Source organism: Bacillus rossius, chromosome 2 (genome assembly GCF_032445375.1).
Source record: "Bacillus rossius redtenbacheri isolate Brsri chromosome 2, Brsri_v3, whole genome shotgun sequence".
Classification (NCBI taxonomy): Eukaryota; Metazoa; Arthropoda; class Insecta; order Phasmatodea; family Bacillidae; genus Bacillus; species Bacillus rossius.
The window spans coordinates 81,887,345-81,905,434 of NC_086331.1; the positions used below are offsets into that span (position 1 = coordinate 81,887,345).

Below are 18,090 nucleotides of genomic sequence, written 5' to 3' on the forward strand. Positions count from 1 at the left end.
TGTAAATTAAAACATCACTACTAATATGTGACACCTGGACAACATGTTATGCGCAATGCTAATTTAATTTAGGACTATCACTTGATGTATTTCGTTATTTTAAAATATGACGTTTTATTAATACTTTCTCATCAGTGACATCAAGATTTTCACGTGAATTTTCATCTTAATTTGTTATCAAAGACGTACACAACTGGGTAAAAACATCTTGCACATTCGATCGTAGGGTCACTAACGGCGAAGAGAGTAATCTGACGAATGTTTTTTACGTCTCATGCCAAGCACGGAGTTGGGGGGGGGGGGGGGGGCTCCAGACCTCTTCGGTGGGCAGCCCGGGCCCTCGCCTCAGGAGCCGGACGCCTCAGAGATCACGGCCACCGAGGAATGCACTTACGGGCCCGCATAGTCAGGCGTGTATTAGTGCTGGTGAGACGAGACTCTCGCTGGTGCATCATTTGCAGTATCGCCTCTGCTCTGAGAGTTCAGTGGTAACCATAACAATAAATGACAGAGAAATGAAGATAAAGGTGTAATACAAATCCCATGAGTGCTTCAAGAATCTGTACCGGATGTCTCGTGCCTAAAAATATACTCTGAAAACACACATTTAAGCAATTCACACTCTCCTATAAACAAAGTTAGAAAGCGTAATACAGAAACAGAACTACCCATCCGCCCTCAGAGTATTCTTAAATGCTTTTCGTAAACAGACACCACTCGGATATCTTGAGCAGTTTAGAAATTGCGTTTTTTCCTGAAGCTCTGCACACCACATTGCTGCCCGGGTATGCGAGCACCTTAATGAAAATATAATTATAAATAATGCGAAGAAAGCCACTAGCCCTAAATTTAGTAGCTTTTTTCATGACAAACACTTGGACAACAAGGATAAAAATATCACCATTCTCTTATGAATCAGTTTTATTGCTTGTATTTTGATGATATAAAACTGTTGTGTGGTAATAATATAAGGCCGATTTTATTTAATAATTTAAAAATACTTTAAAAAATATATTGATTTTCACTGCTCACCATTAACCTCTGTTAATTTTTTAAACGGCGCTATGTTGGTTTGCCTAAATATGGAAGTTTTGAAATAGTCTAACCTTTCTAGAGTCCGAGTTCAAATGCACTTTGAAATCCGGCGAAAGGCGAGTGCGCCCTTGCTTATACAGGCATAATAAACGAAATTTGTAGGTTAGTTAAATCGTTCTTGTCTGTAAAACCAGTTATGTTTTAGCGTCCTAGCCATGTAAACGAGGTTCGATAGTTCATGGTTTTCATATTGTTATGGTGGCTCTCTGAATAAAGCACACCATCACGGTGACACGAGTGGCAAAGCAAATCCTACAACGTGGGCGCCTACGAGCGTTACCGCTGCACGCCTAAGTGATAGGCAGCCGGCGAAACTCCTTAGCTCATCCCTGATGTGTCCGCAACCCGCCGAAAAAAGTTCGCGTTGCGGCATTTTTTGAATCCAGCATTCTGATTGGCCCGTCGGCGTATAAATACCCGGCCTCAGGGGCCGCAAGAGGGAGCATCTACCACGGCACTACCGCAGGGTCGGTGCGCCGCTTCACGAGGGTGCGCCCGACGCCCTCCGCGCTGTCGCCAGCTCGCTGACCGCCGAGACGTCCCTGGCCCGCCTTCAAGTACGGACCAGGCCTAGCGAGGACTTGGACGTGTGCGTCGTTACACAAGCACGGCGGGACTAGACAGGCACTTCGTCGTGGACTCGTCCGCAGGCAGCGAGAGATGGCCGAGCAACCAGCTCGGCTGGACATAAGCGCCCAGGACTACAGAGGCGACAGCCATGATGTGCCAGTGACGCCAGGTCCAGCACGAGTTCCTGCACGTGCGCTGGCCAGAGGAAGTTCTCCAGCTGTCCGAGGCAGCAGCTCGCCCCGGAGCAGGGCGGCAGGTCGAGTGGACAGCTGCCCAGCTATCTGCCCGGACCGGGGATGCCTGTGCCAGCTCGGAGCAGTGACAACACGACAGGCCCGCACCGTCCCTGGACAGTCGCGGGACATGAGCGAAAACTAAGGCCAGTGGCGATTAAGCTTCAGCCGCAATCATGGGCGGCGCTTTATGCTGGCAAATGCGGGGCTTAAAATAACAATCATTTATAAATTTTTCTTGTTAAAAGTCAGAGGTATTTCTTAAGCCAAATAACTGGACTAATTCGAACACATAATCCAAGGCGCCATTCTGATTCAAACTAGAAGGGCTGACCCTATGTCTTAAGGCCATATATTCTTTTAAAAATGTTTAGTATTGTAACTTACATTTTATTCATCTGTAAATTGACTTTGCAGAATTTATAATAGCTCTCAGTGACTCTTACAACCGTAATTTGTATATTTGTAGCTGGTCTCTTTACTGTTGTAACAACTTTCAAATTGAAGTTTTCAGGTGACATCGCATTAATGATATTGCCAACAATAAGTCAAAATGTAACAAATAATGTTTCTAATTAAAGCAGTTTCTATGTCACTTCAGTTAAGAAAAAGCCACCAGTAGTATATATTGGCCGGACCGAGCCCTGGAGTTGGGAGTGTGGAACGAGGCACCGGTCCGCCATCTTGGATTGTGATGTGGCGGCCATCTTGGATTACATTCACCTTGAACTTTGAACTTGACCATCAAAATTTGCCACAAGTTACAAAAATGTCTCAAATTCCTCAAAATTTGCTTAAAATGCGCCAAAATGCGTCAAAATGTCCAGTTATTAGAAAAAAATTCAACCGAAAAATCTCAAAAATCGCTAAAAATTAAAACATCATTATTTTGATGGGAAAATTCGCGTTTTGAGGAATCATTTCCCGTTTTAGTCATCAAAAATGCCAGTGGCTTGAAATGTCCTAAAAGCGACTAAAGAATACTAAAAGCAAGCCATCCTAAGCTACTGGTTTTTTTATAGCTCATGTTCTTTGCTGAAAAAATGTGGCCAGATTCGTTATGGCCAAAAGACTTAAGAGACGTTAATGGCAGCTCAACTAGGAAATGTGTTTTAATTGGTTAATTTTGTTAATTATATTTACTGCTTGGTTCTAAATTTAAAGTTTTTTTAGTTTATTTTAGTAAATAAATTTTGGTTAATTTGTAGTTAATTTGTTAGGCACGTAAGTGCCGATAGAAACAACTGTCTAGTTATTTTAACCATCCTGACTGTAACCGGGCACCCGGGTATTCACTTCAGTTTCCAAGGTAGAATTTATCCACTTCCCCTTAAGGTAAAGTTGGCAGCCTGGTTCTTATAAGATATTTTGTTAATTTTAATGTAACGTATATTTTACGTGAGGCCTAAAATACGTGGAGAAGTGCGAACTATAAAGTACGCTTACGAACTTGCGTGCCAATAAAAACTGTCTGCATGTATCCGCCGCCAGGCGCGGTAGGAGAGGAGGGTGAAGAGTGACGTAGTGACGACTACGACGAGAATTCGCGAGCACCCAGCTGACTGGTGACGACGTCTGTGTGTGTTCGCTGGCCGTAAGGGCGGCAACCGCGATTGGGCTGGGCTGTACGGGAGCGGTGGCTAAACTTAAATAACTCAAGAAAAAGTTACGTATTTGAAATGCATGAGTCGAGAGTACCGGACGGGGATTCGGTAAGCAGAATTCGTGGCGAAAAAGTGCGTCCTTCAAGTAGGTGCTTGGTGAATCACAATAAATACAGTTTCTGGCACAGGGTCAGGAGACCTGTATTTTGCAAAGTAAGTCATCAGCTCCGTCCCATAAGCCCTTGCATTCCCGTGGGCAGAATCAGTTGCTATGTTACGTGGCGACCCAGTTTGACTGAACGAGTGTTGCGACTTCATATCGATTGGTCACGCGAGGGTACCGCCTGAAAAATTTAATTAAACGATATCGAAAGTGAAGATTATGGCCAGTAGAACTACTTTAAGTAAAAGAAGAAAACATGCCCCCGAAGGGGAAATATGCGGTACTGCTGCGCGCAGACTATTAGTAGACCCGGGTCGAATCCTTTAAAAATTATTGTTAGGACAATTTAATAAGTATTTGAGTGAATAGTGTTTCTAGTATTTTCCATCTGTAGAGGCTTAAATTGCGTAAGTATGACAACCTGGCTGAATTGTATTAAGACATGTGCGGTAATTTTAAGTATGGTGTATATATAATATAAAGTATAGTAGTAGCAAATATTTTGTAGCTCTTATTGAATGCTGGCTGATCCATTGCATGCTACAGGAACCATGTTCGAGCTCAGAGTTAATTTTCAAAAAAGTGTTGAAAGTATTTTCCAGTGGTGTAATTTCTATAATAAGGTTATTACCTTCAATTTCGAGTATTTAATTGTTTTGCTCTGCTTTTCGGGGCACCTGCTTTGAAGAACAGCGAGAAAAATCATACTCAAAAATGAGGTAAAATCAAAAAAATTAAATTGCATTTTCTAAATTATTATGGAGGCCGTTCCCAGGCGAGTGTCTGACTTGTGTTGGCTTATCCTGGACTGGGTAATCCACCACACAGAAGTGGCGAGGTCATTTAATGCGTGTGATCTTAATAGAAACGTTTTGTTTTCGGGATCGTAGAGAGTGCAAAAAGTATGCCAACTAACAGTTTAACTGCTGATTTTTACGTGCGATATTTATTTTAAAATATATTTCATTTATGTCTCAAACGCGTATGAGTGAAATAAGCCAGAATCATTTAATTTGCCAGAACACATGCTTAACCTATTTTAAGTTGATTGCTTCCTCTGCTAATGTTCAGGGTTTCACCAAACAGTCGGTAGTTCGGAAGAAACTCTAATATTAAGGGCGTGGGGTTTTCATTGGTATATGCCCTTTTTATCCTGCTTCCGCTGCCCCATCCGTGTTACATTCCATCCAATATTCATGCTAACCGAAAACGACAGCAAGGCGGTTGCAGCAGTCGGCTCTAGTTAGCCGGCCTCGTCCATTCACGCTGACCCTATCTTGAACCTTGTTACCATAGCGTGTGGCTCGGTAAACCTCGAGAAGCTAGAGGTTTCGTACTGGTGGACTTGTGGTCTGTCGAACTCCAACATCACTCCGTTCTTCCATTGCTTGGCTTGGTAAACATGTGGACTAGAGGTATTGAGATTTGTCTTCCTTCGATTCACAAGCTACTGATGTCCGAGCTTTTACCGACATTCAAGGGAAAGTTAGATGAAAGTTATATCTACAAGTCAGCTGGAGCAAACCTGTGTCCTTACATTTCCACCGTGCGAGGTACGGAAATCTTCGGACCAGACTCGCCACGCCACACTACGTGGGATAGAGGCTGAGAACCCAAAGCCCGCTTACACAGCCGTGATTTAAAGCAAAGGAAAGTACTAATCATTTTAATTAACCATTACCTGACTGCGAGCCGACCCATCAGAAAAAATCGTTAAGTCAGAGCCAATTTTGCCCAATGTGTGTAAATGGGCCTATTATCTAATAAATAAAACTGCAATTAATTAATTGTGCTTTCGTTTCCGGACCTGTTTTCTCTACTTTTAACACTATTTTTAGCATTTGACTTTTTACTTTGCCTAACACGAGGCAACATATACCTATCAGTGAAGGACAGGTTAACATAAGTGAATAAAACTCTTTGATCAAATAAAAAATAACATATAATCTGTGAATCAGTATGAATACTAGCAGTTAAAAATCCATAGTCAAAACGTTAGAAATAAAAAAATAACAGTTACATAACAGCCATAGTAAACACAATCTGTCATGGATCCCTATAAAATTATTACTATACTAGGTATTAAGTTACTGTATTAGACATTATTTGAAATTTTTTATTCGAATATATTTATGTTGAGTAACAACTGATAAAATATAACAAAGAAAAAATTGAATAAAATAAATTTTTAAAAATCCTGAAATGTGTGGAACTAATTCGTAAATATTTATAACTAAGATAAACAGTTGTAATTAAGTTGTAATTATTTGAAATTAACAGATCTGTTCTTAATATTTTATAATAATTTAGTGTCATCTTAAAACACACAGGGAAACGTTTCTGAAACATTAAAAAGGGCAGGTATTTTTAAGTATTTTAAACATTTAGCTACGCTGAATAGTTTTGAATCAACAAATATACAAAATTCAACTAAATCATGAGAGATATTACTCGTGTATCAACTGATACCAATATTAGGTAGGTAGTGAAAAAAGAAATACATTGTTGGCAACAAATGAAAACAGTTGAGTTTGCTGATGGGATGCAGTTTGACTGCGGTGAATGCACACACAGAATGTGCGAGCACAATGGTTGATTTCTGCACGCCCGCCTTCAACAGGCGACAGGCGACAAGTGACAAGCAGAGCGATGCGCACGGCCGCCATTCAAGTGAAGACTGCATTGTTCCAGTTTGCGGCGGTTGTGCTGCAGGCGATAGCTTGGCGCGACACGGGGCGGGAGTCGCCAGGTGTTCTGGAACAAAGGCTCAGCGCGATAGTCGCGACGAGGAGAGGGCATTCAACAGGGGCTCGTCCGCACCACCGCAAAGCCGCGCGCTATTGTACCTATGTCCCGCCTTGTTTTGGATGCAGCGTAAATATACCACGCATTAATGGTTGCAAAGATAAAAATAGAGGACAATAAATATTTATTCGATCTGAAATTTTAACTAAGATTTATATTTCATTACTAACGAAAATATTACATTACAGAAAATAACTGGCGTTGGATCAGTTATTAATGCATTAGCACAACTACTCAAAGTTTATATGTCTTGTGAATCGAGGTGCCAGTTTAAAAGTTGATAAGATAGATTTTGAAACGTTATAAAAAATACCGGCTAGTATTTTCAAGTTGCGCATATATGTAGGTAGGGCAAGGTTATGCATGCGCCATTATAAAAAGTTTTTATTTTTTATTTTATATTTACAAGTCACTTCGATTATGGATGATTCATCTACTTTGAGAGAATATAATGGACACACACTTTAATTTTTGTGCAGTAAATGTAGAACTATTTAAAACACGATTGAAAAATTTTAAAAATATTTACTTGTATAGCAAATATGAGAGGAAATTACGAAGAATATTGCGAAAATATTATAACGTCAGGACATACGGATAATTAATACTATCAGAATTGCAAGAACCGACACATAGAAGAAAGATCAGCTTGAGACGATTCCAATAAGTCCCCCTCATCGGTGCCGAACGGACTAGACTTTGCAGGGAGAGGAAGCAAGCTAACAAGGGGAGGACATGAAATTCGTGTAGCAATCTACCCTGTAAAGCAGAAAACCAAACTCTCAATCGTTCTCGAGAAAAAGCCGATCAAAAACAGAGGGACAAACTATACACCCATAACGTTGCGCATGCAATCACAAGGCAGAGTGGAGACACTGTGAGTGCCCCGGACGGTCTCCGCAGTGTGGTCGGCAACGCGCCGGTCTTCGGTGCGGGGGCTCTGGGTTCGAATCCCGTGTAAGACATGGCTGTAATTAGTGTTGTCCTAAACGTCTCCTTTGGGCTAACACATACACCAACAACTTTGACAGCCAATACCACAAACACAAAAGGACTCGGGGTTACGTACAAAAAATTAAACATTAAGGGGGTAGATGGTTGGCTCACTGGTGACTGTCGAACTTACCAGCGTGCCACTATTATTTTTAATAAACTTGGTTAGAGCATCTGAATATGATGCTGGCGATTCGGGTTTGATTCAATTTGAATACATTTTTTTATTTATATCGATTTTTCATTGATAACGTGAAAATTCATGTTTATATATTGAAAATACTATATATATTCTTTTTTTTACTACAAATGTGAAACTGATATGCTGAAGGTAAAATTTAATAAGCCAAATACTATTTTTAAATGCACAACATAGTCCTAATCGAATTTTCCTACACACACTAAAGTGTGACCATATTTACACTTCACTTTCACCGTCATTTTCTACAGATTTGGTGCACACTTGCGGGTGATACAAAAAAACACGTGAAACATGTTCTTGGAAACGAGGTGGCTCCCCTCGGGTCAAAATATTCTTCATGGTGGGTGGGGGGAGAAGCAAGTTTAGTAGGCACATCAAGTTTACCATTTTGACGCACGCCGAATTCGAGAAATTTCAGTTTTTAAAAACGTACAAGAAAACGTTAATTTGCGTTACATTTAATACTGATGGACTGTACTGTGGGAAATTAATTTTTTCTTGTATTTTTAATGAATAAACATTAAATGTTACGCTATCGATGAAACATTTATAAAATTGAAGGGAAAAATATCGTAAGTGGGATTAAACCAGTGTCTCCAGCGTCATATTCACAAGATCTAACCTCTGGGTCACGCTGCCTCAGTTATTCGTTATGAATTGTTGCGTGTAGCTATAAAGTTGTGCTTTGTTTTACAAGAACAATTGAGAGTTGAGTTTACTCCTTTACAGGGTAAATTTCTTTTGGTAAGTACTTAACTCTCGCAAAGGGACGTCATAATTGGTGACCCGAATGTCGCACCCTCTCCTTATAAAATTGCGGACGTCACCCGTTCTGGTACGAGTGCAGGCATAACTGAGAGTAATCTCAGCTACGGCTTAGCAATACTGACTTTTTTAACATTCCATTTGCACGACGTATTCACGTTAAACATTTTGGCCGTGTCCCGACACAGCCAGCCCTAATTTTTTACACTCACGTAAAAGTGAAACTACCTGATCTTATGTCGATTCCGCGTCACTTCGAAGACTACTTCTCAGTGGGAAGACGCTTAGAGTTATGGCTTACTGGAATGTCTGGTTACCTAATCTTACAGGACAATAAGCTTTGAGTATATCCCTTGAAAACATATTCACGCTCATAAAACATTACTTTAGAGATGTGCATACGTCAGTACTCAACCGAATTGAAACTTAAAGTGTCGTTATAGTTAGTTTAATATTTAATATTCGTAAAATTAAACTTACACAAGAGGAACACTTTGCACTCTTCAAGTCGAAAAACAAAATATTCTTGTAAACAGTAAAAAATGTTTCTTGAATTTATCATTCATCATTAAATAAAAAATTAGTAAGTAATAATATGGCGTAAGAAAATAAACCAAAGCCCTTTCCTAGAAACTCTTTCGGTTATTTCATTCTTGAACATGAACAAAGCTACGGATAGCTGCATAAATTTCAGACTTTCATGACGCTTGTGCTCGAGATTCAAACTAACGAGCTGTGGGGCACGTAGTTCGAAAATAAACTTAATTACACCTTTGTTGTTTATGTCTCTGTTTACAAGTAGGTTTTGGTTTAATGAAGGTAATGGCCTTTTGGTCATTTATCTCTTCTCAGAGACTTTCGTAGAAATCCAGCTTTAGAGGATTTTCAAATGTTTAGTTTCGTCGAATGTACCAAGGATGCAATTTAAAGTAATTTGGTTCAAGTTCTCATGCAACATAAAAAAAAAACCTTTCCAATGAAAACAATATTTAATGAGACGTTCGTGGTGTTATTTCGTTGTCTGCAAAGTAGTGAATATAATTATTTATAAAATAATTTAATAAAACATTACAGGATCAACGAATCTAGTACACTGATAAAAAGTGTAATAAATGTTTCGCTCTGGGTTGAAGCAAGCATCTTCAGGCATATTTTTCTGCTGAAATGCAGATAGAAACGTCGGACCAATCTACTACTTTGACTCGGCGCGACCTCGAAAGACAATGTAGTTTATTAGACAATGACTGCGAAGGGCTGCAATAGAATTCAAACGAAATGTGGCAGATTTTGAAACTTGTCTGTTTTGTGTATTTGTGTTCAGCTATATTTATTTATTTATTTAACATTTGTTACATGCCTTCGTATGGCTTAAGGCCTAGGATGATAGGCACGATTGAATGGTAGGCACGATATGTGTACCCGAATGCAGTTACATATCCGATAGTGTAGCTGCAATTGAAGTCGAATGTCTCAGAGTAATGCATGGTAGCCTAGATGAGCTATATACGTGCATCATTGAACACCAATTTAATATTACTATATATGTAAACAATGCCCGCTACATTTTTTTGGGTTATAATATCAGAAGGATATATGGAATACAATGTTTGTCTGGGATTGCAGGGGCACCAGGATTAAACAATCAATGGGATACTATAATGTAGAGATAAGTGAACCATAGTGATTGAAAAACCACCTGATGAATATGAATGTAAGGTCGTAATGTGTACAGTTACATATTCACGTATGTACAATGTCAAATAAAAATTTATAGCATGTTGTGACAATGCCAATGGACTCCATTGTAAATGAATTAATGCTTAATGCAGTGTCTGTTTTTCTCGCGAATCGAATGCATATTCTCATATGTTTTTAATTGTTCCTGTAGCATTTTTTTTGACGTTCAGAGACATTTGAACGATAGGATTGTTATTGTTCTCATAGATGCTATAAAAATACTATAAGTGACACTGTCGCAGGCATGTAGTACACATAGTATTAGCATACCAAAATGTAGTACACATAGTATATAAATCTATAACAAAGCATACCAGAATGGTCACTGAAGGTTCTACATTTCTGACATTTTTTGACCTATTGGCGTAAAGAGCAACCACTAGGTAGGGCCGTAAGATATACGTCGTGGTTCGTAGACTCTCATTACCTCTGATTGTAATTGGCTCTGTAATATGCGCTGAGAAAACCTTTGTGGGTGCTGTAGGTTCCAAAGTTTAGAGAATCATGGTCCTATTCTAGGCTTAAAATTCTACGATTATGGCCAATATACTAGGCTACTTGTTGATAGTTTATAATTGCTGAAAATAAACTTAATTGGTATGTCAGTTAGCCATCCGAAGGATCTAAGTGTAGGCGTAAAAACACATCAATTATTGCACTGTAGTCCGAGATGTTCAGAGTTGCGTTTTGTGCTGGTTAATGTCGCTGTAACAAGAATGGTTTAATAGAATTATAATGAATGGTCGTCTAAATAGGTGTAATGTGAGCATGCTTACATTTATATGTAAATTCGGTGTAATGCGTACCGTGTATAACGGGCAGAGCGGGGCGGTTTTGGGACAGTGTAAACGAACCTAGTCCCTAAACACGGTCAACATATAGGTCTGGCATCTTCCCATCCTTTGCCCTGGAGTATCTTGTCAGCTTAGTGAAGCTCGCGGCGGCCTGTTGAAACAGTCAAATGTAAATATTTAAACAGGAATGGTTTTAAATTAAAGATACAGTTTTGAATTGTATTTTCTGTAGAGTGTGGTTTGTGATTTTATTCAAAACCTCACCCAATTATGTAATTTAACAGTTTAAATATATTTAAGTCTATAATTAATAGTTTAATATTGCGAGAAATAATGCAAAATAATAATAAAAAAGAAACAGTAGGTACCGAACCCGAACCGGGAGATTGCCAGGCCATGAATTTGACCACTACGCCATGTCACTGAAAAAATATTTTTTTTTTCAATACTATTTAAAATCTTTAAAAAGCTTTTGCTCACTTCCTAGTGCCCACTCAGGCGAAATATCTTAGGACGTTGAAAGTGGCACCAACCTGCTTCCACTCATACTGTTTAAGCCAAATCGGTGAGCCCCGACTCGGACCCAACCCTTATTAAATTAAAAATAATTACTAGATTAAAAGTCACATTTGAAAAATGACACTTGTTTGAAGATTTAAATGTATAGAAAACAAATATTCTTTATTTAAATTCGAACTTAACCATTAAAACATGCTTTCTTGTGGGAGATCCCAGTTTGCTGGAAAACCGCATTCCCAACACTTCAATATTTAACGGACAATTATGGCAAATTTACAAGTTATTGATATGAATTAACCCTTACAAAACTTCCCAATAAATTAAAAATCTTAAACTTAACCAGAAGTTTAAAACAAAACATAGTTTTTTAAAATATGCCATCTTTTATATGAAACACCCATTTAAGACAATGTTAGTAATGGTTTCCACTACTATTAGTGCCTTTAGTTCGCAGGCAGCTTCACTAAACCGACCGAGAATAAAGGTAGGTTGCCAGACCTATCTATATGACCGTGCCCCCATATGTGTTGTGTCAGTGACATATTTCAACAGGTTGTTAACAAGCATTGGCCATGCGGGTACTCAAATGACTCGTGAAGTGGAGGGAATAACGACTGTGATGTAATCTACTGGCGGCGGCCATCTTGGATCAGAAGCTTGAAGACAGGTGGTGCCAATGGTATTTATTGATACAAAAATCTTGCGGTAGGTGAGCCCCGAACCGAAAGATGTGTGCAGTCTTTCTCCTTATAACATTGCTTTTTATTTAATATTAATATAATATGTGATGACTAGAACCGAGAACTAGCACTCTCCTTACATTTATTCTATGAATTATCTAACAAAAAATAAAAAAAAATTAATTAAAATAAGTCCTAGCTAGCAGTCCATCTATAAACATACGTGGTGTTATAATGCGGCAAGAAACAAAAGAGTCTTCTCCGACTCCCTATGCACATGAACAGTCTTCCCCTACTACGGGGGGAGGGAGGGCTGGCAAACCAAACTGTCACGCGTGATTCAATCTTACGCAATCAGCAATGGCCTACTGGTCATTTCATTTAATCATTTGACCACACTCTTGGCCACTTAATCATGTCCCATAATTTAGAAATTGGTTTTATAGATCGGATGGAGTTAGTCGAAACAGTCGATGGTCTTCATGGCATATTATTCTTATATTTTAATCTTAATGTTTATTATAATGGTGGTGTTATAATTAAAAATGTATATATTGATTCGTTGTTTGAACCAAAAATATTTGAAAATGTTAATATATATCTAAATTTAAAGGCTCATTCGAATGCATGGCAGAAGAAACTTGGATCCATCAAGTCTAATTTGCGGCATAGATAGCTACATTATATTTGCACCGAGATTATACCGAAGTGATTTATAATCCATTATACATGAATTTTTCTCTTCAAAACATTGAAACTGTCAACTGTGCGTAAACAAGGGGGGGGGGGGGGGACTAGCAAACGATTAAAATACTTACCTGTTCCGAATAACAAAAACTGCTTTCCCCACATTCTGTATCGCCTGCAGTGTCCATGTCACCTGAACATCGGAATTTTATTATTATTTTTTTATTAATTTCAATGTCAATTACCCCATCACTTTTCCCATAGTCCCTTCAATATTTTTCACGTGCTTGCAACACTATTTCCATTTGTCCACAGAATAGCTGCTGAACAACTCCTCGCACAATGTTCTATTATCATCTAGCGATGAAGAGATTCCTCCCGGGATTTGTTTTTTGATTTTTGCACATACCAGCTCAATTGGGTTCAAATAAGCATGTTATGGAAGCAGGCGATGGACATCATGGCCATATTCTGTGATTGATGCATCTATTAATTTTTTTTGCTAACCAACACCCTTTTTATGAAAAGCAAAAGAGAATGAAATATTGTTGTCCGTCAGCCGGTTTGGATGTCTTGTTTTAGGAATGATGGTGTTGTTTTTTGTTCAGCTGTACATTATAACTGACGTTGTCCAGTAAAACAAATTTTCAGGTCAATTTTGCAGTAATTTACTTTTCACCCTTATTGAAAAAGTTTTCAAAAATTAATATCTCGTGGTTGTCTCCAGATTTATATTTTTACTTAATAAGTAAAGCATTTTTAATAAAGCATTCTCCACCTGCAAGCACAATAATTAATCCTACCTTTCCCAATGGATTCTGTGACGCTTATTTCCGTATCTGACTGCCAACAAGAACTTATGCTATGTGTAGTATAGACATAAAATTCGTCAAAATAAACTATGGTTCTGCCAGCCTCACGTGAATTTCGTATTTGTTTAAGATAAGCCCCTCTCCAAACAGCTATTTCTTGTTTTTCAATCAAAATCTTTCTCCTTGATTGACACTTTTTCGAGCAGAATCCTAGCTTCAACAAGTTTCGTAAGTATTCTCTGCTACACTTCAAAACTCCGTCTCCTTGCAAAGCCTTATTCAAATTATTTAATGTAGGAACTGATTTTCTTACAGTATAAAACTCTTTAATTTTGCCGCATAGCACCACATGTTAAATTGTCTGCTCCAATTATTTTCCTGTGCTCTGTTTTCTTACCCACGGGTGTTGAAAAAGTCAAACTGGTTTTATTCTTTGCCTTACACTCTGATAGAATTCATTTAACTGTTGATAATTGATAACTTGTTTCAATATCGCTTGAATACATAGCACGTGTTTGTCCACAACCTGTTAAAATATTTCCCTGACCCCACACTTCTCCGGGCTAATTTGGTTTACACTGTCCCAGAACCACCCAGCTCTCCCTACTTATATGGTGGACCTAATAGTGGTGGTTACCGTCATCAGTACTTGGTTGTGTACTTGCCTTGTATGAAGTATTTTTTAGTGGTGAGGATTGTAAAAACACTCGTTACAAAATTGGGAACATATGCTTAAATACTGCATTCATGATCTAATGTAATGTTCAACATAGGATTTTAACTTTGTGCCAAAAGTAAATATTTATTTAGGAAGAGATCGGTGATTAAATTAATTTTTGTTATTTTTAAGGGTTAACAGAAAAATTATAAGTGTAGAAGTTATTCTTTTTTTTTTAAATTTAGTTAGGCAAAATTTTATATACAACGGAAAAGCAACGAACTGTGCGCATAGCATGCCGCGGAACTTCAACAAATGGTTGATTTTTATGGAGCATGGGCGTTACTGCTAAAGTCGTCCAGTCGTTCAGTCGTCCAGATAGCCGACAATGTGTGGCGACATTAACCTGTATATATTCGCTTTCCTGAACATCGTTTGGCCTACTAAATGTATTGGTGATTTAAATAAATCTTTTGTGATAGCGAATCTACCCTGGAACACATTTTTTAAACTTAAGTCACAAAAATAAATATTTGCAACTTAAAAAATACATTGTTTTCATGGGATTACATCATTGATGAACAACTATTATCTGCAAGTTACCATTATGTCTGCTTAGCTCAGTTGGTGTCGGCCTCCGAAACGTAGTTGGCAACGTACCGTGTTCTCGGTGCGGGGGCTCTGATTTGAATACTGGCTAAGACATGGTGGTAATTTATGGGTCCCAATCGGCTCCTTGGCCTTACCCATACACCAACAATCATATCAACCACAACCACATAACGACTCAGGGTTTCATAAAAAAAATACAATAAAATGGGGTGGGGAATTGTTGGCTCACTGGTGACTGTCAAACTTGCCATTGTGCCACTCGTCTTTTACATTTTTTTAAAAATTTGTTAAATATGTGGTTACAATCTCCAGATACCCACGTTGGATTCACACCGCAGACATAATGTTTCTTAATTTTTATACAATTATTTCATATTTCATTTAAAAATTGTTTAATTTTATTGTATATTAAAAAAATTATAGTAAATTTTAATAAGTAGCTCAGTTCATTTGTTTGGTTATTTCATACAATGTAAGTATATATAACCCTTATTTTTTTTACTTTTAATAAAAGTATATTACAATTTCGCAGAATTACCGTCACATTCCCCTTTCCCGCACCATAAAGCAGATTTTCCACCCCATTCCTCTTTCCCACACCATGAAGCAGATTTTCCACCCCATTCCTCTTTCCCATACTATAAAGCAGAATTACCGATCCAATCCCCTTTCCCACACCATAAAGAAGAATTACCGCCCCATGCCTCTTTCTCACACCATAAAGCAGAATTTCCACCTCATTCACCTTTCCCACGCTTTAAAGCAGAATTACCGCCCCATTTCCCTTTCCCCCGCTATAAAGCAGAATTATCGCCCTGTTTCCCTTTCCCAAACTTAAAAACATATTTTTTGTACTTCTGGATTAAATTTTGCCCAACTGACGAATAAAGTAAAATTAAAATTACTCTCTACGTCTGTTTCGAAAAAAAGGAAGATCACTGTCCTTATGAGATTTCAAATAAAAACACCAAATCTCCCTTTCCCTCCCCTTAAAACTGAATTTCGGTACTTCTCAATGAAATTTCGCATACTTGTACAAAATAATTTTTTGACTACACCTGATTTCGAAAAATCATGAAAATCACTGTCTACATTAGCTGTAGAAAAACCATCCCATCCTCGTTTCCCACTCCTTAAATCAGAAAATTGTTACTTCTTGTTTAATTTGTTAACACTTGACAAAAATTAATGTGTACATTTAATTTTGAAAAAAAGAAAACGCGTAAGCAAGATCACTGTGTACATAATATTTCGAAAAACCACCTCATCACACCTTTCCACCCTTAAAAAATTATTTTGGTACTTAATCGTGAAATTTTGCACATTTGATATTAAAAATACATTTTATTTTGAAAATAAACTACTCCTGTCCCCTTGCCACAAGTAGTTATAATTTATGACGTAAAACATTAACCTTTTTTTCGTATTATTTTCTAAAAAAAAAGGAAGACTATGCACTGCGTAAAGCCCTGATAATGCCAGGTACTTCAGCTCATATGTATGTAAACATACAACACCTCTATATCCATTGTGCTTTAAAACATATTTCTCTTAACTATTTTGATTTTTTGCAACTATTTTTGGATTTGGCTGCTGCTAATAATGAATGAAGAAGTATGAGAAGTGCCCTGTTGAATAGATTTTTTGATTTTCTGAATTTTTTTGGTATTTTAAGAATTATTTCGAATACTTTTGTCGTTGAATTTTAACGATTTTCATGATTCCAGTCAATATGTCGACAATGTGATTGATGGCTGGTATGAAGGACAGTATAATGCCTACAATTTGTTCACTTTATCATTTTACCTGTAAAACAACATGGCGTTTAACATTAGCTTGCTTTCGCAAACGAGAAGCGAAAACAATGTGGTGGCCAATAGGCTGCCATGAAGCCGCAATGGCGAGGTTAGGTACACAAGCATATGTCTCAATAGTAGTGGTAGGGATCAGTCTGCTGGTGGGAATAGTGGAAGAAGTATGAGTCGATTTTTTTAAAGATTTCGTTGGATTAAATTTTTGCTTGTCGGTTATAATCAAGTTCTCCAAAGTCAGCGACATAGACTGCTATTTAAATTTATGATTTTAAAATTAGTATCTGTTATATTTATTGATTAAAGATATTTGCCTGTATTTCGCGTAGACGCGGAGACGGTGAACCCAGAACCGTTAAATTTGGTACTTGGATCCTCCAAGGAGTGTACACCTCGTAGCGAATTATTCAAAATTAGATTTAGTTTTCTTTTTTAATTTAAGGTTTTAAGTGATTTTGACCACATTTTCTAGATAATCACCATGGCAACGGTTATTGAATTGTTGATCGACACTTTCTTCATCTCCTGGTAACGGCTGTTGCAGTGTTTATGCTCGTATTCTTGCAATGGATACTACATTGCTCATTCTTTATTCACTTATAGATAATAATCCAGTCTTTCTGTAATCATCTTTGCTATCATATTGATACGGTTCCGATGTAATAAATGCGAATTTGAAGGGTATTAAAAAACTGTTGAATCCAAAATGGCGTCTTAAATTTTTCTTCTTATTATTATAATTTTTTAATTTACGTTTTTCAGCATAAAACTGTACATCTGAAATACTTTTGTGCATAGATTCTGCTCTGTCATGTTAAGCACAAAATCTTATCCTAGTTTAATGTTATATAAAACTCTAAAATAAACTTTAATATGAGTTGTGAGTGAAAAAGGCATACCTATTATTTGCATCGAATAACCCCATATTGAAAATTTGGGTGCAGATAATATTATGTGAGTTTTAGAAATCATACTTTTCTTATTTCTTTTACTAAAACCAAAATAAACATTGTTTTAAATAAAAATAATATTTTTCAAAGTGATTGTGTTAAGTAGATATTATATTATTTTATCATAGCTATGTTTATAATTTCTGAATGTGTCTACGAATATACGTTTGGACATTAATGAAACGTTTCTTCGATTCAGAGTGGAATTTTAGACAGTTAAGTCAAACATAATTTTTACGAAAATTTAAAGATACTTAATAAAACTGCTGCTTAATTAAGCATTTGTTTCTAAAAGACTTATAAACCCAGAAGTGATCCATGGTTTTAACTTTTTATTGTTTTGTATTTACTAACTCTATGAAAAATTGTTTTAGTTATATAATATTCTAGCATGTTCACA

The 18,090-nt window shown here is 37.4% G+C and overlaps 2 protein-coding genes across 2 annotated transcripts in view; both read right to left on the reverse strand.

Moving 5' to 3' along the window:
- Window positions 1–18,090, reverse strand: part of LOC134529410 (synaptotagmin-7) — an 807,269-nt gene that overhangs the window by 146,871 nt on the left and 642,308 nt on the right. The gene's annotated exons all lie outside the window — the stretch shown is intronic.
- LOC134529412 (uncharacterized) overlaps window positions 6,004–18,090 on the reverse strand; it is a 244,472-nt gene continuing 232,385 nt past the window's right edge. Inside the window, exon 3 of the mRNA XM_063363454.1 lies at window positions 6,004–6,419. Within this exon, the coding sequence (XP_063219524.1) occupies window positions 6,279–6,419 (141 nt within the window). The 3' untranslated portion in view covers window positions 6,004–6,278. The remainder of the gene's footprint in view (window positions 6,420–18,090) is intronic.